We start from the raw sequence: 22,813 nt of genomic DNA, 5'->3' as shown, positions 1-22,813 counted from the left end.
TGCTGTTTCTAAAGATAAATCTTTCCAGTCTCATAAAACCGAGTATTTGGAAAATCAAATTCGAAGAAATAATTTGAGGTTGCTAAGTTTTCCAAAGTTTCCTTTGATTTCCCCTTTGGATATGTTTAAAAAAATACTTAATGGAAGTTCTATTTATCTCCTCAGATAATCTCCCACCCAGTACATATCGGGTGTTAGAAATGTAAGAGATCCTGCTTCTGCTGATATGAAGCAAACTGATTTTCTCCAAAACTCATTAGAAGTATAACTACTACTACTTAACATTTCTAGAGCGCTACTAGGGTTACGCAGCGCGGTACACGGACAGAACCACACTCTTGGTAACATTTGCTCTCGAATTCGCTCGAAATAATATCTTCAAATTGTATTTCTGCCATATTAATGATAAACTTTCTAGGTGCAAAAATTCAAATATTTCCTAACTTGGCCAGGGATACCCAGAAAAGACGGAAAGAATTTCTTCAGCTTAAATCCAGAGTACTTAATTTGGGAGAAACTTTTCTGCTTAGGTATCCTTGTCGTTGTATGATTGTATATAATTCTTCAAGTTATCTTTTCTTTGACCCAGGAAAGTTACTTGAATTTATTTCTAGTAAAGAGCGAGTTCTTAATACCTGAATGACAAACTATGTACCGGCTGCGCTGAATATGTATGCTTCTGCTTCTAGCATATATTTACTTTCCCCCCCCCCCCCATTGTTTAATTTCTTTGTACTTGGATCATGTGGAGGGGCATAATTGAACGAAAACGTCTATCTCCATGGGCGTTTATCTCCGAGAACGGGTTCGTGAAAGGGCGGACCGAACCGTATTTTCGAAAAAAATAGACGTCCATGTTTTATTCGACAATTTGTGAGCTGGGCGTTTTTGTTTTTCCAGCGATAATGGAAAATGAAAGCGCCCAGCTCAAAAACGAATAAATCCAAGACATTTGTTCGTGGGAGGGGCCAGGAGTCGTAGTGCACTGGTCCCCTCACATGCCAGGACACCAACCGGGCACCCTAGGGGGCACTTTTACAAAAACAAAAAAAAAGGTAAAAGAGCTCCCAGGTGCATAGCACCCTTCCCTTGTGTGTTGAGCCCCCCAAATCCCCCTCAAAACCCACTGCCCACAAGTCTACACCATTACTATAGCCCTAAGGGGTGAAGGGGGGCACCTACATGTGGGTACAGTGGGTTTGGGGGGTTGGACGACTAATAAGCATTAAGCAGCACAATTGTAACAGGTAGGGGGGGGATGGGCCTGGGTCCACCTGCCTGAAGTCCACTGCACCCCCTAACAACTGCTCCAGGGACCTGCATACTGCTGCCAGGGAGGTGGGTATGACATTTGAGGGTGAAAATAACAAGTGGTGAAACGGCATTTTTTATGGTGGGAGGGGGTTAGTGACCACTGGGGGAGTCAGGGGAGGTCATCCCCGATTCCCTCTGGTGGTAATCTGGTCATTTAGGGCACTTGTTGGGGCCTTATTCGTGAAAATACAGGGTCCAGGAAAAGTGCCCTAAATTCTAGCTACAAACGCATACTTTTTTTTCCATAATCAGCAAAGGGCGCCCATCTCTCCTCGGCCGATAACCATGCCCCAGTTCCACCTTCACCATGCCTCCGACACGCCCCCGTCAACTTTGTACGCTTCCGCGATGGAGTGCAGTTGAAAACGTCCAAAATCGGCTTTCCATTATACCGATTTATTCGTTTTTGTGAGATAAACGTCTATCTCCCGATTTGGGTTGAAATCTAGGCGTTTTTCTCTTTCAATTATAAGGTGGATAGTGGACTAAATATTGAATAATTTTTTCTTTCTAATGCTTAATGTTTATGAAATATTTCCATATATTTATGTTAATGGCATGAATGTAAAATGAAAACTTTATAAAGAATTAAAAAAAGAAAGGGTGATGGTGGGGAGTCTCGTGGTACCCCCCTCCCCTTCCACAGCATCCCATGAATCTGTTACCATTCATGTATCTTTAACTCTATACTTCCTTTTAGCCGAAAAAGCCCTCAAAACCACGGTAGCGCAGCGGTGTTTCCTTAACAGCGAGCAGTAAGCCCACACATTAGGCTTACCATCACTTTGTAAAAGGACCCTTTAGTGCTCACTAAATGCATTAGTGCACCTTAGTAAAAGGAGCCCCAAACCCTGAAACTATGCAGCTTAGAAAGTACGTAGCAACCAGAGCATATGGAAAGCAAGCCTGCAACATTTTCAGTTAGCTTTGGGTGTAGTAGGGAAGCAGATATAAGGATTATTTAGGGGGGGGGGGGGAAGTACAAGAACCCAACTGTCAGGATCCCTGGTCTCCCCAGCTTGCAGGCACAGTTGTTCTAGAGAGGATGCCCATGCTTTCTTTGCTATGTATTTTGTCGGCACCTCACATCTCTTGGTGACACTCATCGAGAAGCACTGGTCTAGAAGGTTTGTTTCAACTTGTACAGTTCTGCATAGAACCGAAGACTTACAAGTATGTCAACACTGTTGCAATACCATACCATTTTTACTGTTGACATTTATATCCCCCAAAACAAAGATAAAGTTCCATGTGGCTTACAGCATAGATTAAAAATACAGAGTTTGAATTTCAACAATCGTGAAGTAGTGGCTGAGAGTAACATTACCAATAATCTACAAATAGTGGACATAGATAGATTTGTAAAATAGGAGACAAGATTAGTTAATATAACAATGTAATGAATTAGTGAAGAAATTCGTTTTTAGCAAATTTTCAGAATTGTAAGTAGTTAGAATGAAATCAGGTGAAGTAATGATTTGTTTTTAAAATCTGGTGGACAAAATACAAGGGTCCCTGCCACTAAGGAAGGCTATAGGGGAAGATACTTCTATTAAATGGTTCATATAATCTGGAGCCAGTCCATGTAATATCTGAAATATAAAAAGGTGCATAGCTCGAACGAGATGCTGGCTTTAATGTTGATACAAAAACAAGGCGTAGGAATTTTATCAGCTCTTCAAAACAAACTCAGGACTCTCAAAACATAACCACAGCTCGATGCGATGTCAAATATATGCCTCAACACTCCTGAGGCAGGCACATGTACCAAAACATGGTCCTGTGTCAAGTCATCTTAAATAAATGTCTTTAGTTTTACATCGAGGGGTGCACTGAAAACTAGGCTGTGCTGGTGTAGGCACATTTAAATCCATTTTTTCAGTACACCTGTAAAAAAAAAAAAAAATGCCGTTTAGTTTTTGCCAAAAGGACGTGCAGCAAATTGGCACGCAGCCATTTTGGGACCGAGACCTTACCGTCAGCCATTGACTTAGCAGTAAGGTCTCTCACGTTAACCGTGCGGTAATCACCTATGCACATCAAGTCAGAGCTACCGCCCGAATTTCACTACACACCAGAAAATAAAATATATTTTCTGGTACGTGTAGCAGATGCACATCAAGAATGAAATTACCACAGGGGCCACATGGTAGCCGGGCAGTAATTCTAAACTGACGCACGTAGGCACCTTCATGGCTTAGTAAAAGGGCCCCCTGCGAGTCCAGAGTCTGATACAGTTCCCACGCCTTGGTTTTGGTTTTGTCTATTCTGTGGGACTTTAATGCTCTCTCCACTTTGTGGTGTTTTCACTCACCTTTTAATGTGAATACTCCATTGCTCCCTGCATTCCTAGGATCTTTTTTTAAGAAGCTCAAGGCCTTAATTCCATTCCCAAACTGAGATCCAATTAAATTTTCCTGTCTAAAAAGGGCTATTTTCTCATCGATTTACATTTTGTAGAAATTCACCTCAACCGTAAGTTTTAACAATGGTCCACTCATTAACTAGCATCCATTTGTGTCCTATTAAGTAACCAATAAAAAAAAGGGACAAGTGATGCCCTTACATAAGCAAGGGTTTGTGGTTGAATGAGCTCCAACACTTTGTAAAATCCATTAGAAGAGCTTGCTGAATTTTTACATTTAGAGTTTTAAAATCGCCTATAAGTAGAGGAGTGTGGTAGCCGTGTTTAGTCCACTCTTAAGGTTATCAAATGAAATCAAACAAAATAAAACATGGAAAAGAAAATAAGATGATACCTTTTTTATTGGACATAACTTAATACATTTCTTGATTAGCTTTCGAAGGTTGCCCTTCTTCCTCAGATCGGAAATAAGCAAATGTGCTGGCTGACAGTGTATATAAGTGAAAACATTCAAGCATTACTATGACAGTAAAATAGATACCATTGGAGATTCTACATGGAATGTTGCTACTATTGGAGATTCTACATGGAATGTTGCTATTCCACTAGCAACATTCCATGTAGAAGGCTGCGCAGGCTTCTGTTTCTGTGAGTCTGACATCCTGCACGTACGTGCAGGACGTCAGACTCACAGAAGCAGAAGCCTGCGCGGCCACATTGGTGATCTGCAAGGGCAGACTTCTACATGGAATGTTGCAAATGGAATAGCAACATTCCATGTAGAATCTATAGAAATCAAACAAAATAAAACATGGAAAAGAAAATAAGATACCACCTTTTTTATTGGACATAACTTAATACATTTCTTGATTAGCTTTCGAAGGTTGCCCTTCTTCCTCAGATCGGAAATAAGCAAATGTGCTAGCTGACAGTGTATATAAGTGAAAACATTAAAACCATACAAGAACGTAAGACCTTTGAAGTCAGGATGATTGAATATTTTAACACCCAACAGAAAGGACTTAAGGACCTGGAGTTCCTAGCCCATTATAAACCATAAAGCTGTATGTCTCTGTTGATCACCTTCCCCTCACCTATCCACACCCACCCTGTTAGAATATCAATGATATGCTTTGATGTCCCCATGCATACCTCCGACCCACCCCCATCCTCCCACCCTGTCAGACTGTCATAGTAATGCTTGAAGGTTTTCACTTATATACACTGTCAGCTAGCACATTTGCTTATTTCCGATCTGATGAAGAAGGGCAACCTTCGAAAGCTAATCAAGAAATGTATTAAGTTATGTCCAATAAAAAAGGTATCATCTTATTTTCTTTTCCATGTTTTATTTTGTTTGATTTCTATTGAAAATCACCTATAAAATACAATATTATGAGAAGGGAGCCCTGCCTCTCACTGAAAGGTTCATAGTTATCAGTTGCCATTGAGGGAACTCCAGCCCTGCCATTTTGGACATGACCATTACTTAACAGCCTTTCAAAGCTGAATAGAAAATACAACTGATCCGATTGACATCTCTATTCTTAAAAAGACAGACACACAAAGTGGGAAATAAATTTCAGGTGGTTGTTGCCACGTGTTAAATCTCTAGACGGTGTTGGGAATACCTAGTACATGCTAACCATGTACCTACTACTACTACACAGGTTGTGTTACATTGCTTCCTTAGTAGTGGAAGAGGTTAATTTAGAGATAGGTCTTTGCATTAAATGTGTGCTCTGACCACTTTAGTATTCTGTAGGCATGCATCACTTTCTCATTTGAAAATGAATGCTAACATTTGTGGGGGGGGGGGGGGGGGGGGTTACAGCTACATTGAGTCTTATCATGATGATGTTAAAATCAAAGTGAACACTTAAGACAATTGACTTAAGTATGAAGACCTTTGGTTGCCATGAATTGTAGCTGAATGTCCTCTCATGAAAAGAGCATGAAGCTAATGACCACTATCAGCAAGCCATTTTCAATCACACACCAAAGAAAAAAAGTGGCTTAACATAACATAAGCATTGCCATACCGAGAAACAGTCCATCAAAAGCCCAAGATCCTGTTTCTATCAGTGACCAAACGTGTAAAACAGAGTATATGCCTTTTATCCTAAAAGAAGCAATGGACATGCCCAAGTCCATCTTCATAAACTGGACTTTTTTTTTTTTCTTTAAACCTTGCCAAGCTAACTGCTTTTACCACATTCTGACACAATAGAGTTTAATTAAATGCTGAATTTTATTTGCTCAGGTTTGTTTTAAATTTACACTTAGTAGCTTCATTCTATGGTCCCTAGTCCTTGTAAACAAGCAATACATACCTACCTGTTCCATTCCACTCAGTATTTTATAGACTGCCATCATATCTCCCCTCAGTCATCTCTTCTCCAAGATAAAAAGCCCTAGTCATTTTGGCCTTTCCTCACCCTTAATTGTTCTGTTTGTTTACCTGTCTTATCTAGATTGTAAGCTCTTTGAACAGGGACTGTCTTGTGTGTATGGTGTACAGCGCTGCGTATGCCTTGTAGCGCTATAGAAGTGATAAGCAGTAGTAGTAATGTAGAAGCCTGCCCTTGCAGATCAGCAACGCGGCCGCACAGGGTTCTGTTTCTGTGAGTCTGACGTCCTGCATGTACGTGCAGGACGTCAGACTCACAGAAACAGAAGCCTGCGCGGCCACGTTGCTGATCTGCAAGGGCAGACATCTAGATGGAATGTTGCTAGTGGAGGAGTAGCCTAGTGGTTAGTGCAGTGGAACATGGAATGTTGTTATTATTTGAGATTCTGGAATGTTGCTATTACTTGAGATTCTACATGGAATGTTGCTAATCCACTAGCAACATTCCATATTTAGATTGTGAGCTCTTTGAGCAGGGACTGTCTTTTGTGTATGGTGTACAGCGCTGCATATGCCTTGTAGCGCTATAGAAATGATAAGTAGATAGATCCCATCCCTCTCTTGTTTGTCACCCTTCTCTGTACCTTTTCTAGTTCTGCTTTTTTTTTTTTTTTTAATGCAGGGACCAAAATGGCATAGTATATGAGGTATGGTCACACCATGGAGCACTACAAAAGACGAGATTTCGTTTTCTACTCTTTTCCAAATAAATTCCCAACATTCTATTTGCTTTCTTAGCCACTGCTGCACACTGAGCAGATGCTTTCAACTGGAGCTATACCAAATTGTATACATGTTACTAGTCAGCCAAACAGGCACTAAGCTTCAACATAAAAGAATCAATGTGAAAATCAGAGAGCAATAGTTAACAGAATAGATCGCTGGATTTGTATTTAAATCACTATCCAGCCAAATACAAATAAGGTATTCAGGGCTGAATCAAAGATACAACTAGTTGTTACAGCCCTAGAAAATGACACCACCTAGATCCTTTTTCCTGGGCAGTGACTTCTAGTGGAGCATTGCATCACATAGCTATAATTAGGATTCCTCTTTACCACAGTACTTTGGATTTGCTCACATTCAATATCTGCCATTTGGATGCCCAGTCTTGTAATGTTTTCTTGACGTTTTCATAATCCTCTTGTGATTTAAGAACTTTGAATAACTGTCAAAATAGAGGTACGGCCCTAATTATTCCCATAGATCAATTATAAATGGGAATGAAGCCATCACAGCACAGACCCCTGGGGAACTCCACTGTCAGCTCTTCTCCATTGAGAATATTGACCACTTAACACCACTCCCATTTTCTACCTTTCAGCCAGCTCTTAAATCCATAATAGGACACTACCTCCTATCTCATGACTAAATTTCTGCAGCAGATTAAAAGGTACTTTACCCAATGCCTATGAGAGGAGAACAGCTGGCATATGGGGGAAGATATCTACACACCGATACAGCTAGCGATATCTAGCATTTAATACCCCACACAACGTGGTCCATGTAGGCAGCACATTTGATGCCAAGTATAATTTTAATAGAATTTTTTTTGTTTGTTTGTTTTGTTAAAAAGCAATTCTGACCAGTGACGAGGCAGGCAAGTCATGAGTTGTATACCGATGTGAAATGAGTTGCTGGTGAGGTTACATATACATACACTTAAGAGAAGCTCCCACAACTGTTTGACCAATTTAATTGGTCTCCTAGTTTGTCAGTTCCCTCTTCCATTTTCTGAAGATTATTGCCAACTCTTTCTTCACCTTACTTTAAGCATGCTGGCTGGCTGGCCTTCCTTCTTATATGGAATCTCTTTAGTCTTGGCTTCCTAGATGGTATTTTTGAATAGTATCCATTCCAGATTAAAACTGACCTTTTACAGCTGCTCCTCAAAGGTGTGTCCCCCCCCCCCCCCCCCCATTTTGTTTGTATAAGTACACACAGGAAATTCAGTATCATAGTATTGTCAAAAAGACAACTGATTTGTAGATTTTGCTCACAACGTTCAGTAGTAGCTGAAGGTTTTAAGTTACATGGAGGGGCATAATCGAACAACTCTCTCCATGGGCGGCTTATGTCCGAAAACGGGTACGTGAAGAGGCGGGACAAACCGCATTTTCAAAAAAATGAAAATTTTTCAGCGATAATGGAAACTGAAAACACCCAGCTCAAAAACGTCCTAATCCGAGCCATTTGGTCACGGGAGGGGCCACGATTTGTAGTACACTCGCCCCCCCCCCCGACATGCCAGGACACCAACTGGGCACCCTAGAGGTCAGTGCAATGGACTTCAGCCAACGCTCCCACATGCATAGCTCCCTTACCACAAGTGCTGAGCACCCAACCCCCTCCCCCAAAACCCACTACTCACAAATGTACAACACTACCATAGCTCTTAGGGGTGAAGGGGGCACCTACCTGTGGTTACAGTGGGTTGTGGAGGCCTCCCATTTACCAGCCCAAGTGTTACAGGTAGGGGGATAGGCTTAGGTCCACCTGGCTGAAGTGCACTGCGGTACCCACTAAAAGTGCTCCAGGGACCTGCATACACGCAGGCCTCTAGGACTCATTGCTGCTATATAACATTGGCACACCAGTTGACACCTGAAGACTAATCTCTCCGAAAACGTCCTTTATTGGAATAAGCACGCTTACAGTTAACTGCAGATCAGAGGTTGTGCCCCACTGGCAATGAGTCTCCCTGGTACTGAGATTAGCAGTAGGTCAGAGCTGGCAGAATGCTGTACAATGCCCTCTTTCAGCCACAGTCAAGGTAAGAACTAAGTTCTGTAACGTGGCTAACACGTGAAAGGGATCTAAAACGGCCACTACCTCATGGACTACCGGCAACAAAACAGGGTACTCTGACCCAGTAAGCAGGGGGAAAAGCACCATGGGATTACAACCTACCAACTACCAACATCATGAGCATTTGCCACAAGCTAGTGGAATCACGGAGCCCAATACTCTACACCCACCACAATGCATTGCACATAACAGAAAGGGTGTCACACGCACCCGAGAACCAGCTAAAGGCTATCACAAGATAGAACACATTCTGCTGTCATGGAGGTGGGTACGGAATTTAAGGCTGGCAAAAAAGTTTGTAAAGTGGGGTTTTTTTTGGTGTGAGGGGGTTAGTGACCACTGGGGAGTCCAGGGAGGTCATCCCCGATTCCCTCCAGTAGTCATCTGGTCAGTTGGAGCACTTTTTTGGACTTGTTCGTGAAAAAGGGTCCACAAAAAGTGACCCAAAATCACAGTAAAAACGTTTTTTTTTTTGGATCAGCTAAAGACGCCCATCTCTCCTCAGCCAATAACCATGCCCCAGTTCCGCCTTCACCACATCTCTGACACGCCCCGTCAACTTTACCTGTTTCCGCGACAGATTGCAGTTGGAAATGCCCCAAATCAGCTTTCGATTATACCGATTTGGGTGCCCATGGGAGAAAGACTCCCATCTCCCGATTTGGGTCGCAATATAAAGCGTTTCTCTTTCGATTATAAGCAGGCTAGTGTACCTGACCATATTTCTTTCCCTGGAGGGCTCCAATCTAATTTTGTACTAAAAGCAATGGAGGGTTAAGTGGCTTACTCAAGCTCACAACAGCAGTGGGATTTGAACCAGCCACGGCTTGTCGAGACAGGTGCTCTAACCCGTATCCTACTCCTCTACTCCACTATACCAAATTTGATCAAGTTATGATCACTTTAGAGTACATGATATGGTGGTGGGGCCACTTAAGGACTAGATCTACAATTGTTACCTCTTTTTGGTTCCAACCTGACCCAGCATCTCCCTAGAGTAATCTTCAGGGAATGCTAGAGAAAGCATTAATTACCCTCATATCACCCATATTGTATTTGACAGCTGCTCTAATTTCAAAGAGCAATCTTTGTTCATTCTGGCCTGGCCAAGTGGATGATCCCTGTACACATGAATTAGCCATAGGGGTTCTAAGATAAAAATTTGTAGCATATATAGAATCCATGTCACATTCACTAAGCTAGTAAGTGCTAAGCTGATAACACTAGCAAGATTCAGTAACTCATTTGGGATACAGTGATTGTGGTTTACATGGCTTGTCCCCAACTGTCAGGCGCAGGGAGGGTAGTGGTAATAAACCAGCAAGCTACCAGTTGAGTCATGGACTTCAAATAAAAAGCCAAAAGTACAGCTGAGCCAGCCAACTACTTGCATCGGTATACAGCTGATGTAGCAGGTAAAGCAAAAAACTCCAAAAATGGGTGCAAAAAGCTAGAACATGCACCCTTTGTCTGCACTCCCACCCTCCCCCTCAAGATGTTCTACAAACATACCTCCACTGCACTCAAAATTTCAGTAAGACTTAAAAACACTAACCAAGTTCTGTTATTGTAGAGCCAGTAGCATAAATCCATTTCTCCTGCATATGGAGGGATTATAGAATACTTAGAGCACTCTGGTCAGTGTGACCAGGCTGTGAAGTTTAAGCTATGGCAAAATTGTGTGCCAGATTAACAGCTAGTGGTTGCCCAGAGCAATTAGCAGCTTTAGAAGTTGGGAGTAGGTTGCACTCCTACAGGTCAAAGTTTAAAGTGCCTTGAAATCTGGCCTGTTTCATGCATCTAGCCCCTAGTATTTCAGGGACTAAAGCTGAAATTGAAAGAGGAAGATATGCCGAGTAGTTCTTGAGCCATCTGCTCATACTAGCAAGCATAAGAGCCAACTCTGTGGGTGCTTGAGCACCCCCAACATTGAAAAAAAAAAGTGTGTGTTCTTGAAGGGGTTTTTTTTCCAGTGGGCTTAGCACCCCTAATAATTTTGAAAAAGTTGGCTTCTATGCTAGCAAGGAATGAGTTAAAACCTCCCACAGCTCAAACACTCACTCAGTCTAAGGGTACTTGTGGGTGATCCTGTAGGTACTACCACACCATTTTCCGCTATCAATTTTATTAATCAAATGTAAGTGTTCACACAATCGTACACCCCAAGATTCCAGTTATTGGCTTAAGTGTCAGTTAACATTACAGTAGTTTTCCCCAACAGTTCTCTTGCTAAGGTAGCATTTACTCACCATAGTACCAGTCGTCCAGACAACCTAGTTCTAGATATGGGAAAGGCAATAAGTTTCCAAAGTGGTCAAAAGCTAAGCAAGAAGTGGCATGAAAAATGAATAAGCAACAGCAGAAGGGATCAGTACAAGAGACACTTGGAGGAATGTAGAAGTTCTTCTGTCTGTGCATTTTAAGTAGTTCAGAAGGCAGGACAGTGCTGGTTGAGATGGACTGGGATCCTTATGTGGCCTTTTCATAAGTTCGTGTGCAGACAACATCCTCCATTGTCAGAGTCTGAAATGGAAGGAAAGCACATTGACAGTCTGTGCCCCAAAGGATGGGTATACAGAAGTTTGAAGCCACAAAATGGGATTAAGCAGCAGTCGAAACACTGCACAGCAACCGGGGTAGGGAAGGGGGAATTTAGCTTGCATTGGTAGGGGGTATTCTTTTCTAGGTAGGATTCTAGCTATTTAAGTCAAGTCAATCTATTGAGTGGGACATTAGGAGGAAAGCACAAGTAAACTGTTTTCCCCACATTAAGTGGGATACACTAGTTGCAGGTATGTTTGGCTACCAGCACAAGTCAGAAAGATGCTGGTTACATAGGAGGTGTGGCCAGCCCAGCAGGGGAAAAAAAATGCCTCTGTGTAAGCTCCATTGAGTCCTCAGAGTACTGGGCACTGTTCTGGAGTCCACACCTTCAAGAAAGATGAGTTGGTCAGTGGTCAAAGCATATGGAGACAGTGTATATCAGATTTGTCCAACCTTTTTCTAAGGTTTGGAGGGCCAAAACTACTGGTTTTGCAACATGTTTTCAACTAGTGGCAAAATAATGTCATCTCACCCCACCGCCCCAAGCTCAGAAAAGAAAGGAAGGATGCTCACTTCCCACAACAGCTCTGCAAGCTTAGGTTAGTCTTGCAGTTTTTCCAAGTCTAAGATTTGAAACCACCAAGACTGACCTGAATTTCCAGCACCACATGGCTCAAAACTTGGAATGAGCCTTTAAGAAAAAGGTTTTTAGTGGACTAAGACATTGCCCAAGTCTACATGAAAGATGACAAGCCTGTTAAAAGATAGTAGCAATGGGTACCATTATCCCTTACCAGAATGAGTTTCCCCTCTTGGATTTCTCTCACCAGCGATGTCTCTTTGCCTTCCCATTTCTGAACATGTTTGAGCTTGTTCCCATCCAGAGTCACAGTGGACTGCAAGAGAACACAGTTCAGTCAGGACTGGAGAAGTGAAGGTGTCAAGTGCTTAGACTACTACAATCATACACTGAAACCAAACACACACTAGGCATTTTCATTAAAGAAAAATTTAGAGGTGTCTTGTTTGTACATCCATTTATAAAAGGCTTAAATCCTGCTATTTAAGTTTGCACAAGGACCAAGTACTGCAGAAGAGCACAACCAGGATTCAATCATTAGACATGTCAAGGAGGATGTGGAAGGACAGAATTCATCTCATGAATTAGTGGTTCAAGACTCATGCCAGTATCATTTGAACCCACAAGGACACCGATGTGAAGCTGTTCATAGTAACTGTGGGAATTACTGCTATAGATCTTTAGGAAGTTAAAACTACCTCTGACTTGGTGGTCCAGCCGCAGTCCTGACATTTAAATATTGGGGTGTTTACCCTTTTTGAAGTTGGGTGACTTGCATGGCTGTTTCTACTCAGAATGGATTCCATGGCATTTCATGAATGATTCTGAAGCAGACCGTTATTGTGCTGTTCCACCTCTGTTACTAGTGCAGGTGCCCTGCCCTTTATTCCATACAGGGAGGCTATGCTTATTTTATCCCCAATTTTCGGGCAATACTGTGTGTGTGCTCTAAAAAGTTGCAGATGTATTCCCCCAAAATTGTGTCTTTACACCAGGGGATAAAATGAGCATAGCCTTGTATGCAATAAGGGGCGGGGCACCTGCACTAAGAGGTGGAACAGAATACTGGTCTGCTTGCAAATATGCAAGCCTGCCACTTACCCAAGGGGTTCTTTATTTGAAAATCTTCCCTTAAGGCTCTGTAACGGGGAAGTCAGCCCTAAAGGAGCTTCAAGGCATAGTGTTCCAACTACAAGTCAGTCCACACAGCTGCTTGCAAGAGTGAAATGACCCTGCACAACAGAAGAAGCTTGGATCTCCTGCTTAAAATAGAAATCCCCCCCCCCCCCCAAATCCTAGAAAGCCTGCAGGTAGCCGAGTCTAAAGCTCCTACCCTAGTGACTTGGCCAAGTCAAATATTTTTAACTCCAGTTGCCACCAAGTACACTACCACCCTCATCTTCTTGGAGATGCAAGGCATGCAATTTCTGCTGCCCAGGCCGGTCTTAGCAATTGCGGGGCCCTGTGCCCACCACCATAAGCCATAACTAATTGTTTAAAAAGGAGGTTTAGAGGTCTCAGAACCCCACACCTAGATGTGCATCCACCACATTTCAGCTGCATCCCACCCTTGCGGAAGCAGGAAAGAGACATCAAAAGGGGGCGGGACACAAGTGAAGAGGTTCTGGGCTCAGCCACTGACGGCATATGAAAACTGCTGTCACTGCCTGATGCTCTCTACTGATGTGGAAGCACATCAGAGCAGGGAGGTGTTCCGAGACAGGAGGACAGATGCAGGGGCCCTGTGCGACTGCCCCCGCCAGTCTACAAGACTGGGTGAGGCAGAAATGTATATAGGAAAATGGCCCCATTTAGAATGGCCATCACCTCTCTCAAGAATGACTTTTCAGCTTAATATCACCAAGAGCATGTTTCATGTTTACTACCTATATCAGACTACTCTATATTTTCATGCACTGCAGAAAATGCTATCTACTGCTGGATTTTGAGCAAAACAGCAATGGGTATAGCATGCAGAACATGGCTCAGAGAGTAACCCCTCTGCATGTATGTGTTTGGAGTGTGGTGGGTTGGTGTGGGCATATATACTGCAGCAGCTGTTGATCTGCTCCTATAGACAAAGTGGGGCTTTTTTTTTTTTTCTTGCCTTCACCACATTCAGAACCACTAACCACTTCCACCCAGTGGTGTTCCGAGGGGTGCTGACACCCGGGGCGGATCGCCGATGTGCCCCACTCCCCCGGGTGCAGCACCCCCCCCCCCCTGGTGAAGGGACCGCCCCAGGTGCACGCCGCTGGGGGGGGGGGGGGTGCCACAAGCCAGTCAGCGTCGGTTTCCATGCTCCCTCTGCCCCTGAACAGGTTACTTCCTGTTCCGGGGCAGAGGGAGCATGGAAACCAATGACACTAACCGGCGCGCACCACCCCCCCAGCGGTGTGCACCCGGGGCGGACTGCCCCCACTTGGTACGCCACTGCTTCCACCCTTCAAGATGAAAATAACCATACTGGGTCAGACCAATGGTCCATCTAGCACAGTATGCCATTTCTAATGGTGGCCAACCCAGGTCACAAGTACCTGGCAGAAATCCAAAATAGTAGCAAGATTCCACCAATCCTAGCCAGGGCAAGCAGGGGTTTCCACCAAGTCTGTCTTAATAGACTATGGACCTTTCCTCCAGGAACTTATCACTAGAGGATGTGATAACAGCAGTTAGTGTATGTAGGTTTGAAAAAAAAAAAGTTTGGACAAGTTCCAGAGCTTTAACTATTCTTTTAAGTGAAAACAAAATTCCTCCTATATTTGGGTTTTTTTTTTTTTTTTTTAATTAATGCAATTGTCCTAGTCTTTGTACTTTTTGAAGTCTAGTGACAGATTCTGTAGGTAGCATCCAGCCAGCTGACAGGCCAACAAACTGCAGTCATGTTTCCATGATTACTCATCCTTCCACAAAGATATTCTTATAAATTCTGAGAGTAAAAAAAAAAGCTAGTCACAAGAATGAATACAACAGAACCAGTTTTGTACCTTGACTTTTCTGTCATCCGCAGTTGTTTCGTCAAACTCCTCTCCCAGTTTAAACTTTAGTTCTGTGTTCTTGAAGGTGCTTTGGGTCTTCACAATTATCGTATCCCCCTCCATGCAGATGATGGTGGTAGGTTTGGTCACATTGGCTATCTGCCTGGTTGCAAAACCAACACCTACAGGGAAAGAAACATTGTTACTGGGCAAGACTAACCTGTGGACTGATTAAACTGCTGTCACTACCATTAAAGCCATGACTGAACATGTTTTGTCAAGACAGACCAGCCTTTCACAAAGTTATGTCAGTCCTATGCAAATGCAGGCTAAAGCCAAGTGGAGAGAACAGAACCACAATCAAAGATTACAGGAGCTTGTGGCTATCTAGTCAAGAGACAGCTTAAAAGTAGGTTAGCGGAACATGTCAGTAATATCCAACATGACAAACAGGAAAACCCGCTAATGGCACATTGGACCTCATTTAATCATTCGGTCGATCAACTTTGGTGTGCTGTAATAGCGCACCTTCCCTGGTCCAATAGGGGTGGGGATGTCAGTGCTAGCCTGTTAGTTATGGAGCAGCGATTCATTTTTTCATGGGGAACGGTTACCCCAAATGGCCTCAATCTTGAGGTCAAATGGTGTAAGGCACTGTTTAATATAATGGGAGTGGCGTTGTATGTAGTCCTTTAAATTTCGATAGGGACGTCTGACGTAGCAACTCCTGATGCGGCGTCTTGTGGTCTACGCCTGAGGGAGCCTTAAGCCGGCATGCAGCCAATAAGTTGAATGATTGTAAGTATTGCTTTAATGTATATGGTAATAAGTGTGAGTTATGGGTGGTAGTGATGGTAACAATAAGGATATCGTTAAATTGTTGTAGACCCAATGGTGGTTCCTCCTGAGGAAGATCTAGTGAAATGCGGATCAGCATCGGGGAACCGACACATACTGGAGACACCAAGGGTTAATCAATGACCTATTCACCGACTTCTCAGCACCTGTATAATGCTGCATAAGTGTGACTTTTGACTTGGTGGCGGTAAACGGAGGATTTACATTTGACTTGAGTGTGATACATCTGGGACAAACACAATCAGCATTGGTTTGCTCTAAGAGTGCAGCGGCCAAGTGGAAAGCGTGGCGTGAATCGCTGCATTCTACAGACCGAGCGGTGCTTTTGTAATTGTGAATTGAAGTTGGAAACAACGTAAATAGAATATAATGTGAATTTTGCAAGTTAATGTATATATTGTTTAGTGCAGCAGAGGGCAAGAAGGGCGATAGGATTTAATATAATTATAGTAACAAAAGTGTTTTTTTGATAAATAAAATATATAAAAATACCGGAGCCTCTTTGAGAAAGATTCTAAGTTTTGCTCTGGGAGTTGAGTTGTATCCCCCGATTAGTGGTTTTGCTATCTAGTCATGCCATAATGTAAAAGACTATTTAAGCCTTCAACTATTGTAGTTCATGGGTGGTTTAGTTCCTGCTTATGTTTTCTGACCAATTGCCTTCATTTAAAGGGCCTGAATTACTCTAGCACTGTAGGTTTCATAGACGTGCCATATTACCAGCCTTCTTAATGCAGGGGGGTGGGGAAGAGCTGAATCTGGGCACCCGACAGCCAACAGTATTTAGTTCAGCATCCCGAGGGGAAGAAAAAAAAAGTCCACGTTTGTAGGTATAGTGCCACAAACACCTGTAGTGCATTACTAGCTATCCTGTAGGACGGTGCAGGTTGTGACAACCCCCCCCCCCTCCCAACACACATTCTTAGGATTATAGGGTCTAGAACAGGGGTGTCCAACCTGTCCTTGATGGCTGCAACCTAGTGTTTTCAGAATAGGCACAAGATCTATTTGCATCTCATGCATGTTCCATTGTAGAAATCCTGAAAAACTGGGTGAGGGTCAAGGTCAGACACCCCCTGGTCTAAAATATTAAGACATCATTGGATAAGTCTGAGGTTACAACTATGGGAAACATGTCGGTCCATACTAGAGAGACTTTCTGCTGTCTTGCAATATAGTACTCCAGAATAAGGGGGGCATAGCCTGTCCCTGCCAAGCCTCCCTTATGTAGGGGGAGGGGTAAGAATGTAGCAGTAGCAAGAGCAATGAAGAGGGTGTTACTATTGTCTTGTAATATAGTACTCCAGAATAAGGAGGGCATAGTCCATGCCAAGCCTCTTATGTAGGGGAGGGTAATGTAGCACTAGCAAGAGGAATGAAGACAGTGTTACTATGCGAGTTGATAACTGTCAAGAGTTGCCTATGACTGAATTACAGTTACTTTACATTGTATCAGCCTGTCGTTAAGCAAAGACTGGCAGCTGTAGCAGCCTGAATTCTAGCAAGCAGGTACACAGGTAATGAGGGCACCTATAGTGAAGTGAAGCATACTTAGCTAAAATCGAGATCACCACAACAATTATGCACAAGATCTTAGTGCAAGCAGTTGTGTTTACACTGGCATTATTTCTTGTAGTAATCCCGAGTAGCTAGGGGTGCCTTCATTAGAGAAGCCCCATCTTATAGGGCAGACAGGCTTTAGATTAGGCCAGTGGGTGACAAAGCAGCCAGCTCCAGCTTTTGACTAAAGGGCATGATTGGTTGCATCTTGCATCCAGCATTAAGAATTTCTAATTTTTTTGGCAAAAGCAGTTTCCTCTAGTTTAATTAGTGACTTCCACTGGGCTAGAGCACCATGACCCTTCTTGAAGGTACCCAAGGGTACCAAAGGTTGCTTGTTGTTATTAAATAGTTTGCAAACTATACTCCATCTTCTTAAGCATGAAGACTTGAGTGAACCCTGGTCTCCCATAAGACTACCTGGCATCATCAGAGGTGTATATTCTCCTTGCTGAGAAAGCCTGTCCAGATGTGAACCTGGTTCTCACTTGAGCATTTTGGCCAAACGTGGGCCCCTGCTTGAAAATAGTTACCGTCTCATTACTTGGCTAGTCCTATGGCTTATTCGGGAGGTTAAGAGAATGCTTGAAGCTGTGAGCTCATGAATATTGTTCAGTACAACATCAAGGATAAATCAAGGTCAGGTATACATATAAAGTAGCACATACGAGTTTATCTTGTTGGGCAGACTGGATGGATAGTACAGGTCTTTATCTGCTGTCATCTACTATGTTACTATGTAAGTTTTCCATTTTCAGAGTGTTTTACTACACAAAAAAGCAAAAGACTGGAAAGAGTTCCTTGTACAGGTGTGCCTTGCATCAGAGTGATGCACACAGCATCAGCATTTCATGCTAAATGTTTTTGTACCAGTAAAAAGCTACTCAGTCTGCACAGCTAGTCTTATGCTGTGATCTACACTTATTTGCTCAGGCACAAGCCCTGCCTGGAGTCCTCCAGCCTGGTACTACTGACAAGCCCCATACTTTACTAGCACAAAATTAGTTTGACAAGTCCTTTTAAAACGTGCATTCAGTGCATTTTCAAGTTAGCTGCCATCTGGGTGGCAACCTTCTGGCTCTGAACAGCCTGCCTTTTCCTTGGTACTTTGTGCCCTCCCATGTAAGGAGGGTGCCAAGCAGTGGTGTAGCCACAGGTGGGCCAGGGTCCACCCACTTAGGGCTCAGGCCCACCCAATAGTAGCTGGTGGGATTCCCAATCTCCACCAGCTGAAGACTTCCCCCCCCCCCCCCGAAGGTAACAAAATGGTTCTTTCCATGATACCAGCATCTGCGCATGCCCGCTGCAGACTGCCAAGGTGGAAAGCAGCGTTTTCCTGCCAGCTGAACATTTTTTTTGTGGTGGGGGAGGGGGAGAACACTTGGTACCCACCCACTTCTTGCCTAGGCCCACCAAAAAAATCTGTTGTCTGGCTATGCCTCTGGTGCCAAGAAGGGTGCACCATGTATAGGAAGGATTCAGCGCCTGCACTAGGGCATAGCAGCATCTGAGCTTAGCATCTTCTCTAGAAGACAGCAGCCTTTTGTATTTTTCCAGGACAAAAAAAAAAAACCCTATTCCCACAGGGCAGAAGTCTAATCTTCATAAACCAAGCCGCCTGCTGTTTGCTCAGGACAAACTCGTCCTGTGCTTATAACCATTATTCCATCTGATTCTCACTGCGCTATGGAAATATTGGACTTTCCAGAATACTAAACTCCATCCTAAAACTTTTTATAATAAATTGCCTGCACAGTACCTAAGCCACAGATAGCTTTAAGCTTGCTACGATTTTTAGCCGGCCTTTTCATAGGCTACCCAAGGTGAATTACAGTAGCATGAAACCTTCTAGTGAGCCATGAAAAACCGATTTAAACACGTGCTTTAGAACTAACCGTTTAGCAGGTAGGACAGCAATACAAGTGAAGGTCATTTCCGTAGACTCTGGGACTTCCAGATGGATTTGGAAGAACCGGTCTGACAAAGTGAGTCATGGATGAGTTAAGGCACGTGTGCAGAATTCTTGCTATGCTTCGGAGTTTTAAAATTCCTATATGGGCTGAAAAAGGGGGGGGGGGGTCTCGAGATCTAATTTCTTTGAACTAGCAAGGTTTTACCCCACCATGTATTTATCCGGAGACTGTGGTCACCTCACCCTAGCATAAAATTAAAGGTATTTGCATTCAGCACGATTTTAGTTTTGCTGAGCTGGTAAAAATTCCTCTCATAATGCATTTTCTCTAAAAAAAGAGAAAGAAAATCCCAGCCCCCAGCAACGTTTTAAGAAGGGCCTGGCGACTCCAGTGCTCGGTGCGCGTCTTCTGCATAAGTTTATTTCTACTAATATGCAAAAATGCATTCACAATTAAAAAAAAAAAAACCACCGCCAATGCTGGAAAAGGCACGAGACTGAAGAAGAACGTGGTCCCTGCACATCTGGATAAAGTGATGCAGGTTCTCATTAAATATGAGTCAGCGTTACATCGCGTTATTGTGCAACACACTGGCTAACTTCAGTAGAGTCTACTTAAAGAAGCATAGTGCTACCTCTATAGTGCTGCAAGCTCAAAGCTGGAGAGCATCTTATTTTTCTGCTACTTCCTTTCCCCCCCCCCCCCCCCCCAAAAAAAAAAAAAAAAAAAAAAAAAAAAACCACCAACACACCAGTCTTTAAACACATAACCTAAACCCTGCACAAGTGTTAATGGTAACACAACACAAGTCTTGGTGTTAATTCTCTTAATTAAGAGCCTGGCTACTACTCCATTGCAATGGAAGACTTTTCTTAGGGTGGGTGGAAAGCGCCTTCCAACAAAAGAACACAGCCACATACTCGTGAAATGAAGTCACTGAACTGCACGAACTAGACCGAACATGCGTTTTAGTTCTGTTTCCAGGGCTAAACGCGAACTATATTCCTTCCACTTCAGTTGCACGGAGAAAGAACTATATATACACTTATTTCTACTGGGGAAATCAAAGTTTTCAGTTCTTGCGCATTCCAGCTTGTTTCTAATTAACTCTTTGTAGTCGTTTCTAGAGAATTTGCAGCTTATACCTTAAAGCTATTAACTATCTCTATATAACAATCTGTACGTTGCCCTCAGAGTCCTACTCGACAAAACAGATTTTCTGCAGCAATCTCTCTCTACCCTTGAGCATTTCGACGTAAAATATTTGTTACTCACCAAGTTTCTTCATATACTCCTCAAAATTGTCAGACGCCACCATGTTCCAAGTACCCAGGAAACCCTCCATGGCTATACTACGAATGTATCACTCACTAACTAGAGAGGGGAGAGACTGAATTTCCCTACCTAATGGGTCCCTTTAAATAGTCCTTTAGGTCACATGATGGAAAAAGGCACCGAGGTCTAGACATGCATCAGGGCACGGTCGAAAGACCGGACTGGCTGCCAGAGATGGGGGGGGGGGGGGGGGGGATGGATACTGTTAACTTTAGTGTCTGCCCCGGTGGTTCCCAAACCTGGTCCTGGAGGCACCTCTCAGCCAGTCAGGTTTTTTAGGATATCCACAATGAAGTGGAGGAGTAGCCTAGTGGTTAGTGCAGGGGACTGTGATCCTGGGTTCAATTCCCACTGCAGCTCCTTGTAACCCTGGGCAAGTCACTTAACCCTCCATTGTCCCAGGTACAAATAAGTACCTGTATATAATATGTAAACCGCTTTGAATGTAGTTGGAAAAACCACAGAAAGGCTGTATATAAGTCCTATTCCCCAATATTCATAACAGAGATCTGCATGCACTACCCCCCCCCCCCACACTGTTTGCAAATCTATCTCATGAATATTCATTGTGGATTCATTGTGGAGGAGTGGCCTAGCGGTTAGGGTGGTGGGCTTTGGTCCTGGGGAACTAAGGAACTGAGTTTGATTCCCGGCACAGGCAGCACCTTGTGATTCTGGGCAAGTCACTTAACCCTCCATTGCCCCATGTAAGCTGCATTGAACCTGCCATGAGTGGGAAAGCACGGGGTACAAATGCAACTAAAATAAAAACCTGACTGGCTGGGTTGTCTCCAGGACCACTAGTCTCCTCTATGCTATTTTTTTTTTAATTGTTGTTGTTAATTGTCTTTTCAGGGCAGAGCCTCTGGTGGCTGTTTTGGTTCTAGTGAAAACCGGAATCTTTCCAGACTCTTCCTTGGACCACGGTAATCGTGTTCTAAAGATGGTGCACAGCTGGGTCATATCTGAAGACTGGACCTCACCTGTGTGGTCTCAAGTACCTATACACATTTATCTTGAGAGACCTCTTACCCTCATTCAATGAAAGTCAGAATAGCCAATTAAAGAGCTATTTTTTCAGTACATTCCAGCCTCCTTTCCAGCATAGCCTGTGTGCCGCCAGTGACATGTACAGTTCTGTTGGCCTGCATATTACACCATTCCTCATAAATTCTTGGAGTGTGTTCTTCTCGTTGAAGAATTCTGGCACCTGAATGTATTTTCCCCTCTGCCACAGACTCTTTGCAGCTTTCCAAAAATACTAGGACTAGGGGGCATGCGATGAAACTACAGTGTAGTAAATTCAAAACAAATCGGAGAAAATGTTTCTTCACCCAACGTGTAATTAAACTCTGGAATTCGTTGCCGGAGAAAGTGGTGAAGGCGGTTAGCTTAGCAGAGTTTAAAAAGGGGTTGGACGGTTTCCTAAAGGACAAGTCCATAAACCGCTACTAAACGGACTTGGAAAAATCCAAAATTCCAGGAATAACATGTATAGAATGTTTGTACGTTTGGGAAGCTTGCCAGGTGCCCTTGGCCTGGATTGGCCGCTGTCGTGGACAGGATGCTGGGCTCGATGGACCCTTGGTCTTTTCCCAGTATGGCATTACTTATGTACTTATGTACTTATGTACCTTAGAGCCTGATTCACTGACTTTTCTGTATTTAAGAATGTAACAGTTGAGACCTGCCATCAGGGCCGGTCAAACCCGGTAAGTGGGGTAAGCGCCGCAGGGGGCGCCTGCCTTCAAGGGCGCTGCTGTGCCGCCATACTGCGCCACCCTTGGTGCTTTAAATCTTTAATTTACCCCAGTTCCAGCAGCCGCATCATTTGACAGCCCTGCCCTGTCTCTAGCCTTCCCTCCCTTCGTGAGTTCGTTCCGCCGTCCCGCCTGATGTCATTTCCTTGAGGGCGGGTACTGCAGAACAAACTCACAAAGGGAGGGAAGGCTAGAGACGGGGCAAGGCTCTCAAATGACGCGGCTGCTGGAACAGAGGTAAATTAAAGATTTAAAGCACCAAGGGCGGCGGGGGATGGGGGCAGGGTGGGAGAAGAGAGAAAGGAGATACTGGGGGGGGGGGGGGGGGGGGGGGGGGCGCACGGGTGCCGGAGGGGAGGCGTGCAGGCGCCAACTCATAGTCTGCAGG

The 22,813-nt window shown here is 43.7% G+C and overlaps 1 protein-coding gene across 1 annotated transcript; it reads right to left on the bottom strand.

Moving 5' to 3' along the window:
* Positions 1-10,918: 10,918 nt before the first annotated feature.
* LOC115479692 (fatty acid-binding protein, heart-like) lies at positions 10,919-20,723 on the bottom strand. The gene is made up of 4 exons (XM_030217798.1): positions 20,606-20,723; positions 15,009-15,181; positions 12,236-12,337; positions 10,919-11,420 (listed from the first exon to the last, which is right to left on the bottom strand). The coding sequence occupies exons 1-4, from the start codon at positions 20,673-20,675 to the stop codon at positions 11,367-11,369; spliced, it is 399 nt and encodes a 132-aa protein (XP_030073658.1). The 5' UTR covers positions 20,676-20,723; the 3' UTR covers positions 10,919-11,366.
* Positions 20,724-22,813: the final 2,090 nt, after the last annotated feature.

The sequence above is a fragment of the Microcaecilia unicolor genome, chromosome 11, assembly GCF_901765095.1.
Source record: "Microcaecilia unicolor chromosome 11, aMicUni1.1, whole genome shotgun sequence".
Classification (NCBI taxonomy): Eukaryota; Metazoa; Chordata; class Amphibia; order Gymnophiona; family Siphonopidae; genus Microcaecilia; species Microcaecilia unicolor.
The sequence above is the reverse complement of the archived record's forward strand: the minus strand, read 5'-3'. Positions and strand labels throughout refer to the sequence as shown.